This window comes from Ranitomeya imitator, chromosome 3, assembly GCF_032444005.1.
Source record: "Ranitomeya imitator isolate aRanImi1 chromosome 3, aRanImi1.pri, whole genome shotgun sequence".
NCBI lineage: Eukaryota > Metazoa > Chordata > Amphibia > Anura > Dendrobatidae > Ranitomeya > Ranitomeya imitator.
This window is the reverse complement of record NC_091284.1, coordinates 823,206,527-823,233,221: the sequence shown is the minus strand read 5'-3', so window position 1 is coordinate 823,233,221 and position 26,695 is coordinate 823,206,527. Positions and strand designations below refer to the sequence as shown.

Here is a 26,695-nt window from a genome sequence, read left to right as displayed (position 1 = left end):
CCGTCTCTCTTGCGCCCGGCGGCCGTCTCTCTTGCGCCCGGCGGCCGTCTCTCTTGCGCCCGGCGGCCGTCTCTCTTGCGCCCGGCGGCCGTCTCTCTTGCGCCCGGCGGCCGTCTCTCTTGCGCCCGGCGGCCGTCTCTCTTGCGCCCGGCGGCCGTCTCTCTTGCGCCCGGCGGCCGTCTCTCTTGCGCCCGGCGGCCGTCTCTCTTGCGCCCGGCGGCCGTCTCTCTTGCGCCCGGCGGCCGTCTCTCTTGCGCCCGGCGGCCGTCTCTCTTGCGCCCGGCGGCCGTCTCTCTTGCGCCCGGCGGCCGTCTCTCTTGCGCCCGGCGGCCGTCTCTCTTGCGCCCGGCGGCCGTCTCTCTTGCGCCCGGCGGCCGTCTCTCTTGCGCCCGGCGGCCGTCTCTCTTGCGCCCGGCGGCCGTCTCTCTTGCGCCCGGCGGGGTTTGCGGCCATCGCGTACTGTATATCGGATTATGTTAAGGCTTTGAGTATTCTTGCATGGCTGTGGGTAATATATAGCAGTGCTATTTTAGGGGCACAGTTGGGCAGCATTATTTATTTGGTTATTCAATGGAGAAAATGTCATTTTTGCAGCTTTAAAAAAAAAAAAAATTTGGAAAGAGCACTTGTCAAAAATAGCGAGAGGGGTCCAAATATCCCCCTCCAGGCAAGTGATTGGTGCCAGGGTCCTTCCAAGGCCCTAAAATCTTAACTCAAGTAAACCCAATCATTGGCCCCTTAAAACTCGGCTACCGGAAGTGCAAATCCCGGCACTAACCCTAGTTTTCTCTTTGTTTTTTTTTTGTTTTTTTCTGTTTTCCCTTTCTTTTAGGGAGTCCTTTCTTAAGACAAACGCCCAGCTGACCATCCGCTGCCGACAGCTCATCTCCGAGCTTTCCTACATTTACCCAATAGACGCGGTGAGTAACCAGAGCAGGACGCTGTCTACACCTCGTATTCAGCGACTACATACAGTCAAGGCTGAAAGTCTTGACACCCTGGAAATTGCTCCAGAAAAGAAAGTACTTTTCCCAGAAAATTATTGCAATTACATGTTTATTTCTTTTGTGTGTATTGGAACAACACAAAAAAGTGAAAAAGGCAAACTGGAAATAATTTCAAACAAAACCTTTAACCGCTTTCTGACATGAGACTTATTATCCCGTCGAGGTGGGGTGGGCCCGTATGACCACCAACGGGATAGTACGTCATATGTGATCGGCCGCGCTCACGGAGGGATCGCGGCCGGGTGTCAGCTGACTATCACAGGCCAGGAGCGGTCACGAAAATGCCTCACAAAAATCGGAATAAAAAGCGATCAAAAAATGTCACGTGCCCGAATGGTTCCAATAAAAACGTCAACTCGTCCCACAAAAAACAAGACCTCACTTGACTCTGTGGACCAAAATATGGAAAAATTATAGCTCTCAAAATGTGGAGACGCAAAAACAATTTTTTGCAATAAAAAGCGTCTTTCAGTGTGTGACGGCTGCCAATCATAAAAATCCGCTAAAAAACCCGCTATAAAAGTAAATCAAACCCCCCCTTCATCACCCCCTTAGTTAGGGAAAAATATTAGGGAAAAATTTAAAAAATGCATTTATTTCCATTTTCCCGTTAGGGCTAGGGCCACAGTTAGGGTTGGGGCTACAGTTAGGGTTGGGGCTAAAGTTCAGGTTAGGGTTTGGATTACATTTAGGGTATGTTCACACGTTCCTGATTTCCATCCTTTTTTTTTCAGGACTGTTTTTTTTAAAAAACTGCAGCTCTTGGCAGAAAACGCAGGTCCTTTTTTTGGTCCTTTTTTTGTCCTTTTTTGATGCGTTTTTTGATGCGTTTTTTGATCCTTTTTTTGATCCTTTTTTTTAATGCAGTTTTCTATGCAGAGTCTGTGTGTTTTCTAGGAAGTTTTTTAGGGTTAAAATGGCTGAAAATACCCTACCCCTAACCCTACCCCTAACCCTACCCCTAACCCTAACCCTAACCCTACCCCTAACCCTACTATTTTTTTTTATTTTGATCACTGAGAGGTTATATCTCAGTGATCAAAATGCACTTTGGAACGAATCTGCCGGCCGGCAGATTCGGCGGGCGCACTGCGGATGCGCCCGCCATTTTGCAAGATGACGGTGCCCAGGGAGAAGACGGCCGGACGGACACCAGGACGCCGGGTAAGTATAAGGGGGGGAGATTAGGGCACGGGGGGGGGCATCGGAGCACTGGGGGAGGGGGGGCATCGGAGCACGGGGCGGTGGGATTGGAGCACGGGGGGGGGGGGCGGGATCGGAGCACGGGGGGGCAGCCACACTCCGCCCACGCACTTCCGCCCGCTTCCCCGCACTTCCTGCTGCAGCGGTTCTGCACCACAAACCGCAGTAAAACCCGCAGATATTTTTTTCATCTGCGGGTTTTACTGCGGGTTTGACCTCACAATGGAGGTCAATGGGTGCAGAACCGCTGTGGCTCCGAAAAAAGAAGTGACATGGTACTACTTTTTTCCCGCAGCTATTCAGCGCGGCTTTTTTTTTTTATTTTCCGCATTGTGGGCACAGCAGTTCCTGTTTTCCATAGGGTACAATGTAATGTACCCTGCATGGAAAACAGCTGCGGACCCGCAGCGGGAAAATCGCGGCAATTCCGCATGAAAAAAAGGATCGTGTGAACATGGCCTTACGGTTGGGAATAGGGTTGGGATTAGGGTTAAAGGTGTGTCTGGGGTTACTGTTGGGATTAGGGTTATAATTGGGGGGTTTCCACTGTTTAGGCACATCAGGGGCTCTCCAAATGTGACATGGCGTCCGATCTCAATTCCAGCCAATTCTGCTTTAAAAAGTAAAACGGTGCTCCTTCCCTTCCGAGCTCTTCCGTGTGCCCAAACAGGAGTTTACCCCAACATATGGGGTATCAGCGTACTCAGGACACATTGGACAACAACTTTTGGGGTCCAATTTCTCCTGTTACCCTTGGTAAAATACAAAACTGGGGGCTAAAATATAATTTTTGTGGAAAAAAGAAAAAGATTTTTTTCTTTATCGCCTCTCATTGGGGGACACAGGAACCATGGGTGTATGCTGCTGCCACTAGGAGGCTGACACTATGCAAATAAAAAAAGTTAGCTCCTCTTCTGCAGTGTACACCCCACCGACTGGCATCATGCTCTTCAGTTTAGCTTAGTGTCAGTAGGAGGTGGACACGGGTCTTTCATTAGACCCTTATCTACCTCGATGTGCGTCGTTCCTTTTCAGGTTTCCGGAGGGATACAGGGTGAGCAGTCACACCTGTAGTCCCACAAAACGGACTATGAGTACGGCGTGTACTGCCACCCCGTATCCTCATAGATCCCTCTCCAGGACCAAGAGCCTAGCACACAAGCGTGCTTAGAAGTCCGGTCCTGGCTCCGTCCCCCACCCACTCGCCCACCAGAGCCTGTCGGTTGCGGAGACGAGGACGTCCATCAGCTCCCTGGACGTCTCACTTTTTTCCAGGTTAGTACCGGCGTGGGATGTCTAAGGTGAGTATTTATTTTATTTATTTTTTTTCTGCGGCTTCCCTGGATCCTCAAAAAAGGGGGTGCCTGTTTAATGGGTTCATTATGCGGGTCGCGTTTCTTCCCAGCCGCCGCACCTATTCCGGCTGCGGCTGCCCTCTCTTGTCCGGCGCGGCCGCCTTTTCGGACTACCGCGCCGCTTCTTTTCTACCACCGCGCTATGCTCCCAGTAAGCGCGGCCTTGCCACACGCTTCGGGCCCCTGCGACTTCCCTGCTCCGGCGCTGTAAGCGCCCGTCTCTTTCCTCTCAGCGCGGCGGCTTTGCCAGCTGTCGCATCACTTCGGCCCCCTGCGTTTTCCCTACTCCGGCCGCTGTAAGCGGCCGGTCCTTTTCTCAGCGCCGCCGCCGCATCTTTCCACCCTGCAGCTCCGTCCACTGTAGCGGCCATTCCTTCTCCCTCAGCGTGGCGGCCTGCCAGGTCGCCACACCGCTTGGGCATGCAGCCGCTGTTTGCGGTCGCTTACCTACCGCGTCGCTTCCTTCATGCGGCGCCCTGTGCCTACGCCGCGGCCCTTCTCCGCCGGTCTCCTATTCCTAATTTAGGCCCCGGCTTCTGCCCGGGCCTACTTCCGGTGGCAGACTCCGCCCCCTTCCCGCTTTCATCGGGCGGGCTTTTCTCCCGCCCGACAATTGCACTGAGGCACCGCCTCTTTTCCCTGCGCACCGGCGCCATCTTGGGACTCCCGAGCCATGAGCCCTCTCCTCCACACAGGATACATGACAGCCGCAGATCCAAATTGCGCCAGGAGGCCATTCCACCCTCCTTCCTAAGGGACCACTCCTCGCCTGAGGTCCATGCATCAAGCTGGACAGCTTCACTCCGCAATCCGTCTGCCGTGAGTAGCTCTGCAATTGCAGACTGACACTCCCCTCTGCCCTCTGTCCCCTAACCCTCTTTTTCTTCACGGACCTCTCTAAAATGTCTAACTCTAAAGGGGGCCGCTCTCGTCCTCCTACTTCATCCTCTTCTGACCCGATTGTTCCTACCGCCCAGGATCCTCCGGCCGGTCCGCCCGAGTGTGATACGCCCATCCCAGGCTGGGTTTTCTCTCTGTCTCATTCGGTGGCCGGTCTAACGCGGGTGTCTCAAAATTTCTGGTATCCGTGCTGGACCGATTACCTCCGCAGCCCCCCACAGTGGCCAGCGGGTCGCAGGAGCCTCCGCCCGAGCCCTCCTTGATAAGCCGCAAAAGGTCCAGACAGGAACGTCGGTCTGAGTCCTCTTCTCGCTCCATCTCGCCACACGGTCCCCCTCTGCGGTCGGCGTCCTCCCGATCCTTCTCCCCTGAATCAGGCGAGGCGTTATCTGATGCGCCCTCGGAGGACATCTCGGAGCTGGATTCTAACCAAATCGCCACCATGAAGGGATATGGTCCAGAATCTCATTGGAGCTATAAACCAAACCTGTGGCATTATGGATCCCTCTACGGAACCCGCAGATCAGGCGGTTTCGTTTAGATGGGCTAAACCACCTTCTAAGTTGTTCTCCAGAACTTACTGCCAATTGGACGGTCTCTCCCTCGGATCCCCGTTTCCAGGCTCTCCACGAACACGGTGCTTCCACTGTCCGGCGGAGCATCTCTGAAGGACTCTAACGATAGTTATAGAATCCTTTGCGAAGTCAGCCTTTGAGGCAGCTGCAGCCGCTTCAAATGCCCAGTTTTCGCTTCCACCTGGGTTTCGAAATCCCTTCCAAATGGGCAAAAGAACTCCGTCGAGATATCCTGGACAGAGCGCCTCCTGTGCAACTGGCGGAGCTTGCCATCCAGATTTCCCACGCGGGTGAATACCTGGTCTCCGTCTCTCTGGATGTCGCATCTTGTGCGGCTCAGGCATCCAGCAATGCCGTTACCATCCGCCGGACCGTTTGGCTCAAGGCCCGGCAGGCAGACTTATGTTCCAAAAAGTCCCGCACCTGTCTCCCCTTTCAGGGCTCACGTCTCTTTGGTTCCATGCTGGACCAAATCATTAAGGACGCCACCGGGGGTACAAGTCTCCTCTCCCCCAGGCTAATCCTCGTCGCCCTCCTCCTAGGGCCTCGCTGCAAGATGGCAGTTTCGGTCCTTTCGGCCTTTTTTTCATCACCTCACGGCACCAACCTCCCTTCTCAGCAGCACCAGAGTCCTCAGGCACGTCAAGAGAAGAAAGCGGTGCCCTTTTGGCCCACTCTGTCCTGGCGTCCTCGCTACTCTCCGGGTAGATCCTCCAGGCCAGGACTGGAAGATCCACCTCAGCATGACTCTGACAAGACCCCAACCCACCTCCCAGGTTGGGTGTCCGTCTTCTCTTTTCCAGGGACGTCTGCACCTCCGCAGTAGAGGATGCATGGGTCAGGGAAGTTGTATCCTCGGGATACAAGATAGAGTTCGTTTTCACGACCCCGGGATCGTTTCTTCGAATCCCGACCTCCCAGAGATCCCGCTCTAGTTCCGGGTTTCTTCGCAGCCATCGCTTCTCTTCTCAAAGCCGGGGAAATCGTTCCCGTCCCAGAAAAAGAACGGTTCACAGGTTTCTACTCGAACCTTTTTGGGGTACCGAAAAAAGACGGCAAGGTTCGCCCCATTCTGGACCTCAGATTACTGAACAGGAGAGTTCGTCTGAGGCACTTCGGGATGGGATCCCTTCGTTCAGTAATTGCTCCCATGGAGGCTCAAGAATTTCTGTGTTCCATAGATATTCAGGACGCCTACCTCCATGTCCCGATATTTCCCGGACGTCACCGATTCCTGCGCTTTGCGGTGCATTTTCAATCCGTCGCCCTGCCGTTCGGTCTCACTACCGCTCCAAGGGTATTCACGAAGATCATGGCGGCGCTGTTGGCCATCTTGAGAGTCAGAGGCCTGGTCCTATTTACATACCTCGACGACATCCTCATTAAGGCTCCGTCCTTTTCTCAGGCTCACGAAAGTCTGTCCGTCGTTCTCGACACCCTAGCCGTTTCGGGTGGCTGGTCAACCGGAAGAAGTCCTGCCTTATTCCTTCTCAGCGCATCATCTTTCTGGGCATGCTCTTCGACACTTGTCAGACCAAAGTCTTCCTTCCCAAAGACAAGAGATCCTCTCTTTGTCGGGACATACGCTTGCTCCAGGGTCCTCGGCTTCCCTCCCTCCGACCGGCCATGAACGTTCTGGGGAGGATGGTATCAACATTGGAAGCGATTCCCTTTGCCCAATTTCATTTGCGACCCCTTCAGCAAGCCATTCTGTCTCAGTGTGACAGGTCTGTCTTCTCCCTGGTTCGTCCGATCCGATTCTTTTCTCGGGTCAAACGGTCTCTCAACTGGTGGCTGATGTCACCTCTCATCTCCCAGGGCAGGTCCTTCTTTCCAGTTCTCTGGTAAGTGGTGACGACGGACGCCAGCCTCCTCGGCTGGGGTGCGGTTTTTCGCCACATCACGGTTCAGGGCCGTTGGTCGGCGCAGGAGTCGGCTCCGTCGATCAATGTCCTCGAGATTCGGGCCACCTTTACTGTCCCTCCGCCACTGGGAAAGGATTCTCAGGGGTCTGCCAATCCGGATCCAGACTGACAACGCCACGGCTGTGGCATATGTCAATCTTCAAGTGGGGGACTCTGAGCTACTTGGCCCTTGCTGAGGTATCCAAGATCCTACTTTGGGCGGAGACAACGGCCCCGGTGATATCCACGGGGTATATCCCCGGCGTGGACAATTGGGCCGCCGACTTCCTCAGCCGCGAGGGCCTCGCGGCAGGGGAATGGTCCTTGCATCCGGAGGTCTTCCATCAAGATTTTTCTTCGATGGGGGACTCCGGACGTGGATCTCTCGGCGTCTTGAATGAACAGGAAGATTCTGCAGTTCATCTTCAGGTCGTCTTGCGATCCTCTTGCAGTGGGCGTCAATGCTCTGGCCATTCCTTGGTCACAGTTCGTGCTGCCCTACCTGTTCCCACCCCTTCCATTACTTCCCAAACTGTTGAAAAAGAGCAAAGCGGAAAAGGTGCCGGTCATTCTGATCGCCCCGGATTGGCCCAGGAGAGCTTTGTTTGCGGAGCTCGTCAATCTTCTTGCGGACGCTCCCTGGCGCCTTCCAGACAGACCCAATCTGCTGTCTCAGGGTCCGATCTGCCACCCGAATTCTCGGTCGCTCAGTTTAACGGCGTGGCTGTTGAGACCGCAGTTCTCAGAGCGTCCGGCCTTTCGGATCGGGTGATTCACACCGTGATTCAGGCTCGGAAGCCTTCATCTTCCAGGATCTACTATCGTACCTGGAAGGCTTACTTTCGTTGGTGCTAGTCCAACTGCGTTTCACCTATGTCCTTTTCCCTGCCTTCCATTTTGGCCTTCCTTCAGGCAGGACTGGATTCGGGCCTGGCTCTTAGTTCCCTGAAGGGCCAGGTCTCTGCGCTTTCCATCCTCTTTCAGAAGACTTTAGCTTCTCGGCCACAGATTAAGACCTTCCTTCAAGGAGTAGCCCACGCTGTCCCTCCGTACAGGGCCCCCGTGGATTCATGGGATTTAAACCTGGTTCTGGACGTTCTGAGGGTTTCCCCCTTTGAGCCTCTCAAGGAGATTCCCCTGTCAGTTCTATCTTTGAGGGTGGCCTTTCTTGTGGCCATCACCTTTATCTGCCGTTTTTCCGAGTTGGCGGCCCTGTCCTGCCGACCTCCGTACTTAAACATTCACCAGGACAAGGCGGTCCTCAGGCCTCTGCCTTCCTGCCTTCCTAAGGTGGTTTTCCACCTCAACGAGGACATCGTTCTACCTTCCTTTTGTCCAGCTCCGGCTCATCCCCCTGGAATGATCGTTGAACAGGCTGGACCTCGTCAGGGCAGTGAGGATCTACCGGGATAGAACGTCCACTTTCCGGAAGACGGATTCCTTTTTCGTCATTCCTGATGGCACGCGCAGAGGCCAGCCGACTTCTAAAGCGACTATTGCTCGCTGGATCAGAATGGCAATTTTGGAGGCTTACCGGGTCAAGAACAGAGTGCCCCCTCCTGGGATTAAGGTTCACTCTACCCGGGAAGTCGGCGCCTCCTGGGCGGTGCACCACAGGGCTTCCGCCCTACAGCTTTGCAAAGCGGCAACTTGGTCTTCCATCCACACGTTCGCCAAATTTTACAAGATCCATTACTACGCTTCGACGGACGCCAGCCTAGGCAGAAGGATCTTGCAGGTGGCAGTGGTGAGTCCTCTGACCTGATGGAAGTCTGTTTTTCCCGCCCTAGGGACTGCTTTGGGACGTCCCATGGTTCCTGTGTCCCCCAATGAGAGGCGATAAAGAAAACAGGATTTTTGGTTGCTTACCGTAAAATCTGTTTCTTGAAGCCTCCATTGGGGGACACAGCTCCCTCCCAATGTTTGTTATCTGTTCTATGACTGTTCTCACGTTTACAGTTCTCAAGTTTGTGGTTATGGTTTTTCAACCTTGCTACTTATCTCCTACTGCTTTCTCACTAACTGAAGAGCATGATGCCAGTCGGTGGGGTGTATACTGCAGAGGAGGAGCTAACTTTTTTTATTTGCATAGTGTCAGCCTCCTAGTGGCAGCAGCATACACCCATGGTTCCTGTGTCCCCCAATGGAGGCTCCAAGAAACAGATTTTACGGTAAGCAACCAAAAATCCTGTTTTATTTTCACGGCTCTGCGTTATAAACTGTAGTGAAACACTTGGGGGTTCAAAGTTCTCACAACACATCTAGATAAGTTCCTTGGGGGGTCTAGTTTCCAATATGGGGTCACTTGTGGGGGGTTTCTACTTTTTAGGTACATTAGGGGCTCTGCAAACGCAACGTGACGCCTGCAGGTCAATCCATCTAAGTCTGCATTCCAAACGGCGCTCCTTCCCTTCCGAGCTCTCCCGTGTGCCCAAACAGTGGTTCCCCCCACATATGGTGTATCATCGCACTCAGGACAAATTGGACAACAAGTTTTGGGGTCAAATTTCTCCTGTTACCCTTGGGAAAATACAAAACTGGGGGCTAAAAAATAATTTTTGTGGAAAAAAGAATTTTTATTTTCACGGCTCTGCGTTATAAACTTCTGTGAAGCCCTTGGTGGGTCAAAGTGCTCACCACACATCTAGATAAGTTCCTTAGGGGGTCTACTTTCCAAAATGTTGTCACTTGGGGGGGGGGGGGGAGGGGGGGATTTCAATGTTTAGGCACATCAGGGGCTCTCCAAACGCGACAGTCAATTCCAGTCAATTTTGCATTGAAAAGTCAAATTGCCCTCCTTCCCTTCTGAGCTCTCCCATGCACCCAAACAGTGGTTTACCCCCACATATGGGGAATCAGCGTACTCAGGGCAAATTGCACAACTGCTTTTGGGGGTCTAATTTATTCTGTTACCCTTGGTAAAATAAAACAAATTGGAGCTGAAGTACCGTAAATTTTTTGTGGAAAAAAATTAAATGTTCATTTTTTTTTTTTTCAAACATTCCAAATATTCCTGTGAAACACCTGAAGCGTTAATAAACTTCTTGAATGTGGTTTTGAGCACCTTGAGGGGTGCAGTTTTTAGAATGGTGTCACACTTGGGTATTTTCTATCATATAGACCCCTCAAAATTTTGGTTACAAAATTGTGCTGATGTAAAGTAGACATGCGGGAAATGTTACTTATTAAGTATTTTGTGTGACATATCTCTGTGATTTAAGGGCATAAAAATTCAAAGTTGGAAAATTGCAAAATTTTCCAAATTTTTGCCAAATTATCTTTTTTTTCCACAAATAAACGCAGGTAATATCAAATTTTACCACTGTCAAGAAGTACAATATGTCTCGAGAAAACAATGTCAGGATCCGTTGAAGCGTTCCAGAGTTATGACCTCATAAAGTGACAGTGGTCAGAATTGTAAAAATTGGCCTGGTCATTAACGTGCAAATCACCCTTGGTGGGGGTAAAGGGGTTCAAAATGGGCAGGACAAAAATTGTTGTCACCTATCCAAAACTGTGGGTGAACAACTTTTTCAAGCATGTGATGCTCATTCACACTCACCTGTGGCAAGTAACAGGTGTGGGCAATATGCAAATCGCACCTGAAACAAGATAAAAAGGGGAGAAGGTAACTCAATCTTTGCATTGTGTGTCTGTGTGTGCCGCACTAAGCATGGAGAACAGGAAGAGAACGGTCTGAGGACTTGAGAACCAAAATTGTTGAACAATATCAACTATCTCAGGGTTACAAGTCCATCACCAGAGATCTGGATGTTTGTTTTTTTTTTTTTTTGTCCACGGTGCACAACATAATCAGAGTTAACAACCCATGGCACTAACTAATCTCCATGGACGTGGACGGTAGAGAAACATTGATAAAGGGTCGCAATGCAGGATAGTCCGGATGGCGGATAAGCAGCCCCAAACAAGGTCCAGGGAAATTCAAGCTGTCCTGCAGACTCGGGGCGCATCAGTGTCAGTGCCAGCTATCTGTCCACATGTGAATGAAATGCTATAGCAGGAGACCCTGGAGGACCCCACTGCTGACAGACAAAAAAAAGCTAGACTGCAGTTTGCCAAATTGTACGTGAGTAAACCAAAATCCTACTGGGAAAGCGTGTTGTGGACAGATGAGACTAAGAAAGAGCTTTTTTGGTAACGTGCATCATTCTACGGTTTACCAAAAATGGAATTAGGCCTACAAAGAAAAGAACACAGTACCTACAGTCAAATATGGTGGAGGTTCACAGATGTTTTGGAGTTGTTTTGCTGCCTCTGGCGCTGGGGACCTTGGCACTGTGCAAGGCATCATGATATCTGAAGATTAACAAAAGATTTGTGGTCGCAGTGTAGTGCCCAGTGTCAAAAAAAATATCCCCAATGTTTTGTTTCTACTCTTTGGCCCAAGTTGAGGCCGCTTCTCGTGAAATCCACTTAATTTGGGGTGTAGACTTTCAACACTTTTTTTTGTTGGGGTTGACTGAAAATAAGCTTTAATCAAAATGTTTCCTGCTGCTCAGACCCCAGTGTCCGCTGTCCTCTCCAGTCAACAGGAATTATTCTATTTTCCCCACAGCTCCCCCACAGGAAAAATGGAGTATTACAGTTTAAATTGAATTTAATGATGCCTCTGCCCCAGAAAGATGTTTTCCGCTTTTCTCCTCTGGCCCATAAATGAGGATTTTGTTTACATTCAACACAATTGACTCCTCTCACTTTCTTCTCTCAGCAGCTTGACCAAAAGGATTACTTCATATGTGGTGTCAAATTACCAAATTCTGAGGATTTTCAAGGTGATTACAATTACATCTTTTTTGGAGTGTTATACCGGATGTAACTTGGCATCAGTAATGTACACAGTGACTGCACCAGCAGAATAGTGAGTGCAGCTCTGGAGTATAATACAGGATGTAACTCAGGATCAGTAATGTATGTACACAGTGACTGCACCAGCAGAATAGTGAGTGCAGCTCTGGGGTATAATACAGGATGTAACTCAGGATCAGTAATGTAATGTATGTACACAGTGACTGCACCAACAGAATAGTGAGTGCAGCTCTAGAGTATAATACAGGATGTAACTCAGGATCAGTAATGTATGTACACAGTGACTGCACCAGCAGAATAGTGAGTGCAGCTCTGGGGTATAATACAGGATGTAACTCAGGATCAGTAATGTAATGTATGTACACAGTGACTGCACCAGCAGAATAGTGAGTGCAGCTCTGGGGTATAATACAGGATGTGACTCAGGATCAGTAATGTATGTACACAGTGACTGCACCAGCAGAATAGTGAGTGCAGCTCTGGGGATAATACAGGATGTAACTCAGGATCAGTAATGTATGTACACAGTGACTGCACCAGCAAAATAGTGAGTGCAGCTCTGGGGATAATACAGGATGTAACTCAGGATCAGTAATGTATGTACACAGTGACTGCACCAGCAGAATAGTGAGTGCAGCTCTGGGGATAATACAGGATGTAACTCAGGATCAGTAATGTAATGTATGTACACAGTGACTGCACCAGCAGAATAGTGAGTGCAGCTCTGGGGTATAATACAGGATGTAACTCAGGATCAGTAATGTATGTGCACAGTGACTGCACCAGCAGAATAGTGAGTGCAGCTCTGGAGTATAATACAGGATGTAACTCAGGATCAGTAATGTAATGTATGTGCACAGTGACTGCACCAGCAGAATAGTGAGTGCAGCTCTGGAGTATAATACAGGATGTAACTCAGGATCAGTAATGTAATGTATGTACACAGTGACTGCACCAGCAGAATAGTGAGTGCAGCTCTGGAGGATAATACAGGATGTAACTCCGGATCAGTAATGTAATGTATGTACACAGTGACTGCATCAGCAGAATAGTGAGCGCAGCTCTGGAGTATATTACAGGATGTAACTCAGGATCAGTAATGTAATGTATGTACACAGTGACTGCACCAGCAGAATAGTGAGTGCAGCTCTGGAATATAATACTGGATGTACCTCAGGATCAGTAATGTAATGTATGTACACAGTGACTGCACCAGCAGAATAGTGAGTGCAGCTCTGGGGTATAATACAGGAGGTAACTCAGGATCAGTAATGTAATGTATGTACACAGTGACTGCACCAGCAGAATAGTGAGTGCAGCTCTGGGGTATAATACAGGAAGTAACTCAGGATCAGTAATGTAATGTATGTACACAGTGACTGCACCAGCAGAATAGTGAGTGCAGCTCTGGGGTATAATACAGGATGTAACTCAGTATCAGTAATGTAATGTATGTACACAGTGACTGCACCAGCAGAATAGTGAGTGCAGCTCTGGGGTATAATACAGGATGTAACTCAGGATCAGTAATGTAATGTATGTACACAGTGACTGCACCAGCAGAATAGTGAGTGCAGCTCTGGGGTATAATACAGGATGTAACTCAGGATCAGTAATGTATGTACACAGTGACTGCACCAGCAGAATAGTGAGTGCAGCTCTGGGGTATAATACAGTATGTAACTCAGGATCAGTAATGTAATGTATGTACACAGTGACTGCACCAGCAGAATAGTGAGTGCAGCTCTGGGGTATAATACAGGATGTAACTCAGGATCAGTAATGTATGTACACAGTGACTGCACCAGCAGAATAGTGAGTGCAGCTCTGGGGTATAATACAGGATGTAACTCAGGATCAGTAATGTAATGTATGTACACAGTGACTGCACCAGCAGAATAGTGAGTGCAGCTCTGGGGTATAATACAGGATGTAACTCAGGATCAGTAATGTAATGTATGTACACAGTGACTGCACCAGCAGAATAGTGAGTGCAGCTCTGGGGTATAATACAGGATGTAACTCAGGATCAGTAATGTAATGTATGTACTCAGTGACTGCACCAGCAGAATAGTGAGTGCAGCTCTGGGGTATAATTCAGGATAAGTACAAGCTATACATGATTTGTTTTACAGCTAAGGATGACGGCAGTGTGGCGGTGGCGTTGGGCTACACGGCTCATCTGGTGTCTATGATTTCCTTCTTCCTCCAAGTCCCGCTGCGGTATCCTATCCTCCACAAGGGCTCCCGATCTGCCATCAAAGACAACATCAATGACAAACTTACAGAGAAGGAGAGAGAGTGAGTGAGACGTGTAATGTCAGATTTGGCCTATAAGGTCACATCATGCGGTTATTGATGCTGCAGGTGTTGGGGGCGGTCGGGGCCTTTCTTGTGTAATGTGGAAATCCACTCAGGATTTACAGTTATTATAATTTTGTTGGCATTTTTTTGACCATTTAATCCGTCACTTTTGTACTTTGGAACTAAAGAGCTGGATATCTCCCCGCTCACCCACCCCAAAAAAATGTTTAAAACTTTTTTTTTTTTGTGAAAGTTGAAGTGTTTTTGCCAAAGTATGAAAATTGCCTTCGCCTCAGTGATTGGATATTGGCTTTAATATGTCGGGGCTGAGTGATGTCGGCTATGAAACAAGCAGCTGCAGGTGTGAAACAGCGGAGGAAAGTCTCCATCTGAGGGCAAATAGGCTGGAACCTTATAAATCTCTAGTTATGGGGGTTTCACACAAAAAAATAAATTTGTTTACTCGTGTGTCAATTATTGCTATGTGCAAGCTCAGAGAAAAAAGTAATTTATATTCAGTAATGTGCACCCCAGATGTCGGCGAGCGTGAGAAAAATGAACATTGCCGAAATTATAAAATGAAAAATACTCTGCCGTGTGCGTGGTCCTCCGCCCCCACCATGCCGTGTGCATTGTCCTCCACCCCCACCATGCCGTGTGCATGGTTCCCCACCCCCACCATGCCGTGTGCAAGGTCCTCCACCCCCACCATGCCGTGTGCATTGTCCTCCACCCCCACCATGCCGTGTGCAAGGTCCTCCGCCCCCACCATGCCATCTGCCGTGTGAGTGGTCCTCCGCCCCCACCAATGCCATCTGCCGTATGCATGGTTTCTCCGCCCCCCCCAACATGCCGTGTGCATGGTCCTCCGCCCCCCACCATGCCGGTTGCCGTGTGCGTGGTCCTCCACCCCCACCATGCCGTGTGCATTGTCCTCCACCCCCACCATGCCGTGTGCATGGTTCCCCACCCCCACCATGCCGTGTGCATTGTCCTCCACCCCCACCATGCCGTGTGCATGGTTCCCCACCCCCACCATGCCGTGTGCAAGGTCCTCCACCCCCACCATGCCGTGTGCATTGTCCTCCACCCCCACCATGCCGTGTGCATGGTTCCCCACCCCCACCATGCCGTGTGCAAGGTCCTCCGCCCCCACCATGCCATCTGCCGTGTGAGTGGTCCTCCGCCCCCACCAATGCCATCTGCCGTATGCATGGTTTCTCCGCCCCCCCCCAACATGCCGTGTGCATGGTCCTCCGCCCCCACCATGCCGGTTGCCGTGTGCGTGGTCCTCCGCCCCCACCATGCCGGCTGCCGTTTGCGTCCTCCTCCTCCCCCACCATGCCGGCTGCCGTATGTGTCGTTTTCCACCATGCCGGCCACATTACCACCCACAAGGCTCTCTTGACCAATGAGTATTGACATACAAGCTGTCGCACTTCTATAGTCCAAGAAATACGGTAAATTGAAAAAATATCCCTTATCCACTTAATACCTCGTGACCTGGCTACAGCTCCTCTCCTGGCTGAAGTCCCGACATAAAGCATCTATCATCTAAATGATTTCCAATCGTTTGGCGGCTGGTAACATTTATATGTATTTACTGTGGGTTTTATCTGGAATTTGTTTTTCTTTATAAAAAGAAAAAAAAGAAAATTGATATTTTTACTGATTAGTGCAAAATTCGGGGATTTAGGCCACAAGTTCCACCCTCCAAAAAATTTTACTCCAGCAGTTTCTGAAAAACAGAAAGCAATTGTTTGGTTTCCAGCCAAGTGGATTGGAAGGTCCAGTGGAGGCGGAAAACATGGAGATCTTCATCATATGACTAGTCTCTACCTCATAACGGCCTTTATATAGACTCCATCAAAAATCATCATCCGGCCCCACTGCCCAGAGGCAAGCGAACAACACGGAAATCTCTGCACCGACAGTGAACAGGAGATCAAGTGTAGATCTGCCCTGTATACAAGAATATAACTACTATAATACTGCCCCTATATACAAGAATATAACTACTATAATACTGCTCCTATATACAAGAATATAACTACTATAATACTGCCCCTATGTACTAGAATATAACTACTATAATACTGCTCCTATGTACAAGAATATAACTACTATAATACTGCTCCTATGTACAAGAATATAACTACTATAATACTGCTCCTATGTACAAGAATAGAACTACTATAATACTGCCCCTATGTACAGGAATATAACTACTATAATACTGCTCCTATGTACAAGAATATAACTACTATAATACTGCTCCTATGTACAAGAATATAACTACTATAATACTGCTCCTATGTACAAGAATATAACTACTATAATACTGCCCCTATGTACAGGAATATAACTACTATAATACTGCTCCTATGTACAAGAATATAACTACTATAATACTGCCCCTATGTACAAGAATATAACTACTATAATACTGCTCCTATGTACAAGAATATAACTACTATAATACTGCCCCTATGTACAAGAATATAACTACTATAATACTGCTCCTATGTACAAGAATATAACTACTATAATACTGCCCCTATGTGCAAGAATATAACTACTATAATACTGCTCCTATGTACAAGAATATAACTACTATAATACTGCCTCCTATGTACAAGAATATAACTACTATAATACTGCCCCTATGTACAAGAATATAACTACTATAATACTGCCCCTATGTACAGGAATATAACTACTATAATACTGCCTCCTATGTACAAGAATATAACTACTATAATACTGCCCCTATGTGCAAGAATATAACTACTATAATACTGCTCCTATGTACAAGAATATAACTACTATAATACTGCCCCTATGTGCAAGAATATAACTACTATAATACTGCTCCTATGTACAAGAATATAACTACTATAATACTGCTCCTATGTACAAGAATATAACTACTATAATACTGCGCCTATATACAAGAATATAACTACTATAATACTGCCTCCTATGTACAAGAATATAACTACTATAATACTGCCCCTATGTACAAGAATATAACTACTATAATACTGCCCCTATGTACAGGAATATAACTACTATAATACTGCTCTTATGTACAAGAATATAACTACTATAATACTGCTCCTATATACAAGAATATAACTACTATAATACTGCTCCTATGTACACGAATATAACTACTATAATACTGCTCCCTATATACAAGAATATAACTACTGTAATACTGCCTCCTATGTACAAGAATATAACTACTATAATACTGCCCCTATGTACAAGAATATAACTACTATAATACTGCCCCTATGTACAGGAATATAACTACTATAATACTGCTCATATGTACAGGAATATAACTACTATAATACTGCTCATATGTACAGGAATATAACTACTATAATATTGCTCCCTATATACAAGAATATAACTACTATAATACTGCTCCTATGTACAAGAATATAACTACTATAATACTGCTCCTATGTACAAGAATATAACTACTATAATACTGATCCCTATATACAAGAATATAACTACTATAATACTGATCCCTATATACAAGAATATAACTACTATAATACTGCCCCTATGTACAGGAATATAACTACTATAATACTGCTCCTATGTACAAGAATATAACTACTATAATACTGCCCCTATGTACAGGAATATAACTACTATAATACTGCTCTTATGTACAAGAATATAACTACTATAATACTGCTCCTATATACAAGAATATAACTACTATAATACTGCCCCTATGTACAGGAATATAACTACTATAATACTGCTCCGTATATACAAGAATATAACTACTATAATACTGCCCCTATGTACAAGAATATAACTACTATAATACTGCCCCTATGTACAAGAATATAACTACTATAATACTGCCCCTATGTACAAGAATATAACTACTATAATACTGCCCCTATGTACAAGAATATAACTACTATAATACTGCCCCTATGTACAAGAATATAACTACTATAATACTGCCCCTATGTACAAGAATATATCTACTATAATACTGCTCCTATGTACACGAATGTAACTACTATAATACTGCTCCCTATATACAAGAATATAACTACTATAATACTGCTCCTATGTACAAGAATGTAACTACTATAATACTGCCCCTATGTACAGGAATATAACTACTATAATACTGCTCCTATGTACAAGAATATAACTACTATAATACTGATCCCTATATACACGAATATAACTACTATCACACTGCCCCTATGTACAGGAATATAACTACTATAATACTGCTCCTATGTACAAGAATATAACTACTATAATACTGCTCCTATGTACAAGAATATAACTACTATAATACTGCTCCTATGTACAAGAATATAACTACTATAATACTGCTCCTATGTACAATAATATAACTACTATAATACTGCTCCACGTAGAAGAATATAACTACTATAATACTGCTCCTATGTACAAGAATATAACGACTATAATACTGCTCCTATGTACACGAATATAACTACTATAATACTGCTCCTATGTACAAGAATATAACTACTATAATACTGCTCCTATGTACAAGAATATAACTACTATAATACTGCTCCTATGTACAATAATATAACTACTATAATACTGCCTCCTATGTACAAGAATATAACTACTATAATACTGCTCCTATGTACAAGAATATAACTACTATAATACTGCTCCTATGTACAAGAATATAACTACTATAATACTGCCTCCTATGTACAAGAATATAATTACTATAATACTGCCCCCTATGTACAAGAATATAACTACTATAATACTGCCCCTATATACAAGAATATAGCTACTATAATACTGCCCCTATGTACAGGAATATAACTACTATAATACTGCCCCTATGTACAAGAATATAACTACTATAATACTGCCTCCTATGTACAAGAATATAATTACTATAATACTGCCCCCTATGTACAAGAATATAACTACTATAATACTGCCCCTATATACAAGAATATAACTACTATAATACTGCCCCTATGTACAGGAATATAACTACTATAATACTGCCCCTATATACAAGAATATAACTACTATAATACTGCCCCTATGTACAAGAATATAACTACTATAATACTGCCTCCTATGTACAAGAATATAACTACTATAATACTGCTCCTATGTACACGAATATAACTACTATAATACTGCTCCCTATATACAAGAATATAACTACTATAATACTGCCCCTATGTACAGGAATATAACTACTATAATACTGCCTCCTATGTACAAGAATATAACTACTATAATACTGCTCCTATGTACAAGAATATAACTACTATAATACTGCTCCTATGTACAAGAATATAACTACTATAATACTGCCCCTATGTACAAGAATATAACTACTATAATACTGCCCCTATGTACAAGAATATAACTACTATAATACTGCTCCTATGTACAAGAATATAACTACTATAATACTGCTCCTATGTACAAGAATATAACTACTATAATACTGCTCCTATGTACAAGAATATAACTACTATAATACTGCTCCTATGTACAAGAATATAACTACTATAATACTGCTCCTATGTACAAGAATATAACTACTATAATACTGCTCCTATGTACAAGAATATAACTACTATAATACTGCTCCTATGTACAAGAATATAACTACTATAATACTGCTCCTATGTACAAGAATATAACTACTATAATACTGCTCCTATGTACAAGAATATAACTACTATAATACTGCCCCTATGTACAAGAATATAACAACTATAATACTGCTCCTATGTACAAGAATATAACTACTATAATACTGCCCCTATGTACAAGAATATAACTACTATAATACTGCCCCTATGTACAAGAATATAACTACTATAATACTGCCCCTATGTACAAGAATATAACTACTATAATACTGCCCCTATGTACAAGAATATAACTACTATAATACTGCTCCTATGTACAAGAATATAACTACTATAATACTGCTCCTATGTACAAGAATATAACTACTATAATACTGCTCCTATGTACAAGAATATAACTACTATAATACTGCCCCTATGTACAAGAATATAACAACTATAATACTGCCCCTATGTACAAGAATATAACTACTATAATACTGCCCCTATGTACAAGAATATAACTACTATAATACTGCCCCTATGTACAAGAATATAACTACTATAATACTGCCCCTATGTACAAGAATATAACTACTATAATACTGCCCCTATGTACAAGAATATAACTACTATAATACTGCTCCTATGTACAAGAATATAACTACTATAATACTGCCCCTATGTACAAGAATATAACTACTATAATACTGCTCCTATGTACAAGAATATAACTACTATAATACTGCCCCTATGTACAAGAATATAACTACTATAATACTGCTCCTATGTACAAGAATATAACTACTATAATACTGCTCCTATGTACAAGAATATAACTACTATAATACTGCTCCTATGTACAAGAATATAACTACTATAATACTGCTCCTATGTACAAGAATATAACTACTATAATACTGCTCCTATGTACAAGAATATAACTACTATAATACTGCCCCTATGTACAAGAATATAACAACTATAATACTGCTCCTATGTACAAGAATATAACAACTATAATACTGCCCCTATGTACAAGAATATAACTACTATAATACTGCCCCTATGTACAAGAATATAACTACTATAATACTGCCCCTATGTACAAGAATATAACTACTATAATACTGCCCCTATGTACAAGAATATAACTACTATAATACTGCCCCTATGTACAAGAATATAACAACTATAATACTGCTCCTATGTACAAGAATATAACTACTATAATACTGCCCCTATTTACAAGAATATAACTACTATAATACTGCCCCTATGTACAAGAATATAACTACTATAATACTGCCCCTATGTACAAGAATATAACTACTATAATACTGCCCCTATGTACAAGAATATAACTACTATAATACTGCTCCTATGTACAAGAATATAACTACTATAATACTGCCCCTATGTACAAGAATATAACTACTATAATACTGCCCCTATGTACAAGAATATAACTACTATAATACTGCCCCTATGTACAAGAATATAACTACTATAATACTGCTCCTATGTACAAGAATATAACTACTATAATACTGCCCCTATGTACAAGAATATAACTACTATAATACTGCCCCTATGTACAAGAATATAACTACTATAATACTGCCCCTATGTACAAGAATATAACTGCTTTTTAACAATTTTTCTTGCAGATTTCCTTTGTATCCAAAAGGAGGCGAAAAGCTTCAGTTTGACTATGGCGTCTACCTTCTCAACAAGAACATTGCTCAGGTTTGTCTCTGTGCCTACAATTTAGTGCTTTACTAGTGGTGAGATTTCTCGAGCACGCTCGGGGGTCCTCCCAGTATCTTTTGTGCTCGGAGATTTAGTTTTTCTTGCCGCAGCTGAATGATTTACATCTCTTAGCCAGCTTGAATACATGTGGGGATTCCCTAGCAACCAGGCAACCCCCACATGTACTTATGCTGGCTAACAGATGTAAATCATTCAGCTGCAGCAATAAAAACAAAATTTCTGAGCACTAAACGATACTCTGAGGACCCCCGAGCATGCTCGAGAAATCTCGAGTAACGAGTATATTCGCTCATCACTATGCTTTACCCGTTAATCACATAAAGACACGTTAAAATGACCCACAATATTTTGTTTTGTTTTATTACATTTTTTAGTAGTTAAGGTTCCATTTTTCTGATAAAGCCCCAAATCTGCCGCATAAAAATAGTAAATAAAGATTGAGCACATTCAGCCACCACTAGAGGGCGCTAGCCGCATGGAGTTATTCATTGTGGAATGAGCACGCTAAGAGCTCTTGATCTCCCCCTATTGGTGGCTGCTGATATAACTATCAGATTTGGATCTCTTAAAAAAAAAAAAAAAAATTGTATGTTGATTGCGAAACCATACCCCCCCCCCCCATTGGGGGTCAAAGAATTAAAGTGACAGAGCCCAAATAGTCACTCTTGAGGCGGCATCAACCATATAGTCGCTATGGTGGGGCAGCCTAGTTAGTTGCTCTAAAGTCTGTAATAATGGCAACGGCTATTGCAGAAGTAACTGCAGGTTAATTTATGACAATTTCTTCTCAATAAGATAGTTCTAGTTGCCTTTAGCAACCAAAGTGCAGCTTTCAGCATTGAAGCTGCGGAGGTAAAGTTAAAGCTGAGCTCTGTTTGCTATGGACATGTAGAACAGTGTGAATGTGAGGCAGTCACACATTTTGCTATATCTATATTTATACATATATTCACCTATTAGATCTCTGAACATTGTGAGCTTATTACTAAGGGTCATAATACTAAGGAATTATTTTTAAAATGCACCCAAAAAGCGACCATCTATTGGGCAAGTAAAGCCACAAGTTAAGAAAGCAAAACTGTCTCAGACAGCTGAGACAAGTGAACGAAGCGAGTCCCGGCTTGTAAGGATATGGATGAGACAGGCTGAATCATAGGAAGCGGACACATCTGAACATCGGGAATGTTGTCTCCGGCAGAATCTCATGAGGCAGGCTGACTCAAGAGATACGGAAACATCTGAACACCAGAAACGTCATCTTCAAGAGAATCGGATGAGATGGGCTGAATCAAGAAATGTGGAATCATCTGATCACCAGGAAGGTCGTCTTCAGGAGAATTGGATGAGATGGGCTGAATCAAGGGATGCGGAATCATCTGATCACCAGGAAGGTCATCTTCAGGAGAATCGGACGAGACTGGCTGAATCAAGAGATGCAGAACCATGTGAATGCTGGGAACATAGTCTTCAGCAGAATCGGATGAGATGGGCTGAATCAAGAGAAGTGGAATCATCTGTACACCAGGAAGGTCGTCTTCAGGAGAATCGGATGAGACAGGCTGAATCAAGGGATGCGGAATCATCTGAACACCAGGAAGGTCGTCTTCAGGAGAATTGGATGAGACTGGCTGAATCAAGGGATGCGGAATCATCTGAACACCAGGAAGGTCGTCTTCAGGAGAATTGGATGAGACTGGCTGAATCAAGGGATGCGGAATCATCTGAACACCAGGAAGGTCGTCTTCAGGAGAATTGGATGAGACTGGCTGAATCAAGAGATGCAGAACCATGTGAATGCTGGGAACATCATCTTCAGCAGAATCGGATGAGACGGGCTGAATCAAGAAATGCAGAATCATCTGAACACCAGGAAGGTAGTCTTCAGGAGAATTGGATGAGACCGGCTGAATCAAGGGAAGCTGAAACATCTGAACAACTGGAACGTCATCTTCAGGAGAATCTGATGGCAGGCTGAATCAAGGGATGCGGAACCATCTGAACACCAGGAAGGTCGTCTTCAGGAGAATCGGATGAGACCGGCTGAATCAAGGGAAGCTGAAACATCTGAACAACGGGATCATCGTCTTCAGGAGAATCGGATGAGACAGGCTGAATCAAGAGATGTGGAATCATCTGAACACGAGGAACGTCGTCTTCAGGAGAATCTGATGACAGGCTGAAACATCTGAACGGGAACGTCGTCTTCAGGAGAAACGGATGAGACAGGCTGAATCAAGAGATGCGGAACCATCTGAACACCAGGAACGTAGTCTTCAGGAGAATCGGATGACACAGGCAAAATCAAGGGATGCGGAATCATCTGAACACGAGGAACGTCGTCTTCAGGAGAATCTGATGACAGGCTGAAACATCTGAACAACGGGAACGTCGTCTTCAGGAGAAACGGATGAGACAGGCTGAATCAAGAGATGCGGAACCATCTGAACACCAGGAACGTAGTCTTCAGGAGAATCGGATGACACAGGCAAAATCAAGGGATGCGGAATCATCTGAACACGAGGAACGTCGTCTTCAGGAGAATCTGATGACAGGCTGAAACATCTGAACAACGGGAACGTCGTCTTTAGGAGAAACGGATGAGACAGGCTGAATCAAGGAATGCAGAAACATCTGAACTAAAGGATGAACATTGTAAAAAATGACCGCATAGAACATATGCAACTTATGCAGAGACCTAGGTAGGTAGGCTGACTTGAGTTTGAAAGCGTTTCACTAAAACCCAATTCAGGTCTATAGGTCACATCTGAAGGGCAAAATGGACGTAATATGCAAAAATTGTCAAGCAAAAAGGTTTAACTTGCAATCGCCTGGTATGTGCTGATCTAATGGCAAAGTTAGTTTGCCACCTTTTAAGTCTACCTCCTGATCCACTTCTTTCATACATGTCGCGAACAACTTCTGAGACCAAGTATTTTCTGCAAAGCATTAGGAGATACAATTCATCTTTCCAGATGACATCCTTTGGTACGACGGCCGGGCTCGAGGAAGTAGGATTTAGGCCAACTTTTAAGGCCAGAGTCAAATGTAACTGTAGCATATAAACTATTTTCACTTCTCTTCATCCAGAATGTATCGACATCTGTAATGACAACTTTCTTTTTAATAAACCTCCTGTGAGAGATTTTTCTGAGCAGCGTTCACGGCCCCGTGTATTTGCCTTGGACAGTTTCTGTCTTGACGTGATCCAATACTTTACAATTAGAGGTGGAAAATGGAAGGAAAAATGTTTGGTTTCAGACATTTCTCCCCGACAGTCAGCGTTCATTGAAGTGGTAATGGGATCTCCGCACCTGTAAAGCGGATGCCGCAGACGTCCAGGAGGCGCCTTTCCATGAACCCGTGAAGGTGGAATCTGGAGATGGAGGATCCAAGGACCTAATTGTTTCCTGATCTCAGTTTACCGGAGCCGTACAACTAATTTTAGCTCCTTATGCGCTTTTAAATTAGGGCAAGTGCACGGTTATAGCTTTATGGACCATATCTGCATATTTGTACGTGCGTGATCGAGCAGAGATATTTGGTGGCCAGCTGTCAGTCTCGTTATAACGTCAAAGATTTTGTCTTTTCTTTACTAAAATACAGAGAAGCAGCAAAAATTGTCGGAGAAGTTAGCTACTTCCTGCATATAAATAAGGCAGCAAAAACATGACACTGGAATAGTAGCAGAGTTTGGCTACCACCTGCATATAGAGATTAAAGGGAGGATTAATACGGTAACTGTTAACTTTAGTAGTAGGAAGAATTGGATAAGCAATAGATAGAGGAGCAATTGTTCCAAATCTGATTAGGAGGGGAAGTTAGCTACTTCCTTCCTATAATGAGTAGAGCAAGGAGCGTATTCTTGAAATTTACATGGCAAACAAAGTCGACTCATTTCTCCAAATAAAGGAAGTAAATTCTCACTTAAAAGAAGTCCTTTTAATATATGGAAAAGGAAGATTGAAAACTTGTGGAACTTGTCTACTTATTCAGGGAAGAAGTGAAGTTAGCTACATGTAAAAAGAAAAGCGCGAGGCGCAAGAGCATCAAGCTTGAGTAGCCAAAAAAAATGTTAGCTGCTCTATAGAAGTCAGTAGAACTAGCAGTAAATTCTCAAGTAGGAGAAGTTGGCTACTTCCCGCTAGATACTCAGGAAGGAGTAAAAACTTGAAACCCTATTAGAATTTAGCCTTTTTTTTTCCCCTCTAAAAAGGAAGGTGCGAAACTCAAGTAAAAAGTGAGTATCCCTACTTGCTCCATGTGAGGAGTAGAGGGTGGAGAAAAGACCCAAACCTCTAGTAAAAGTCAGCTACTTTAGTAGTAAAGGAAGTTTCCTACCGGTTTCATATACTCGAGCAAGCAACAAAACCTTAAAACTTGTTTCTCCTACGCCTCATTGGGGGACACAGGACCATGGGTGTTATGCTGCTTGCTACTAGGAGGACACTAAGTAAACACATAAAGAATTAACTCCTCCTCTGCAGTATACACCCCCTGTCTGGCCAGTAACGACCCAGTTTTTGCTTAGTGTCTGTAGGAGGCACTTGGGTCTGTTTTCAGACCCCAACGTTTTTTATTTTTATTTTTTAATTAATGGAGTGAAGGGGGCGACGGATTCCTTTCTAGGGTCCGCTCTCCCCCGAACCATCAACAGGCGAGCACGCGGAGTGTACAGTACCTCCCCGTACCCTCTCCTGCGACGACTGGGGCACGTCTAATCTACGCTAGGGCGACGGTTCCTATACGGTCCCGATCTCTCTCCCCCCCCTCTCTTATGTGCATCACCCGGGCTCCACCGCAATCAAGCCCTCACCTGACTCCGTCATGTAGTCCCCACAGTAGCCGTAAGTACCCTGTGGCAGGCACATATGAAGATGGATGGAGGCTTTCCATCCCCCGGCAAAGGGAGGATTGATTGAGCTTATTCCTTCGCAATGGAGGCTGCATCTCTGGTCGGTGGCGGTGAGTAGTTTCCTTCCTCTCGCTGCCTGCATGGGAAGGTGCGGTCCTGGTCCCCAGGAAGAGGTGCCGCTGGCTGGGTGCCAGCAGCGATCATTCGGCGCTACGTCGCGCTCCGCCGGCGTACTCCGCCGGCAGGCTCCATAAATTTAGTCTCCGGCTTTTTCAGCCGGACTAGGCCACAGTTTAAATCCCCGTCCGCCGCCGAAGCCCCGCCCACTACTCAGGCGCTTCTCGCTCTGAACGAGA

The 26,695-nt window shown here is 45.2% G+C and overlaps 1 protein-coding gene across 2 annotated transcripts in view; it reads left to right on the top strand.

The window, feature by feature from the left end:
• Window positions 1-26,695, top strand: part of UVRAG (UV radiation resistance associated) — a 98,067-nt gene that overhangs the window by 53,346 nt on the left and 18,026 nt on the right. The window contains exons 10-13 of one of the 2 annotated variants that reach the window (XM_069759391.1): window positions 833-920; window positions 11,677-11,737; window positions 13,907-14,072; window positions 21,385-21,463. In XM_069759391.1, coding sequence (XP_069615492.1) covers window positions 833-920; window positions 11,677-11,737; window positions 13,907-14,072; window positions 21,385-21,463 — 394 coding nt within the window. Of the gene's footprint in view, window positions 1-832; window positions 921-11,673; window positions 11,738-13,906; window positions 14,073-21,384; window positions 21,464-26,695 lie in introns of both variants that reach the window. The other variant, XM_069759389.1, reaches the window with a different exon arrangement.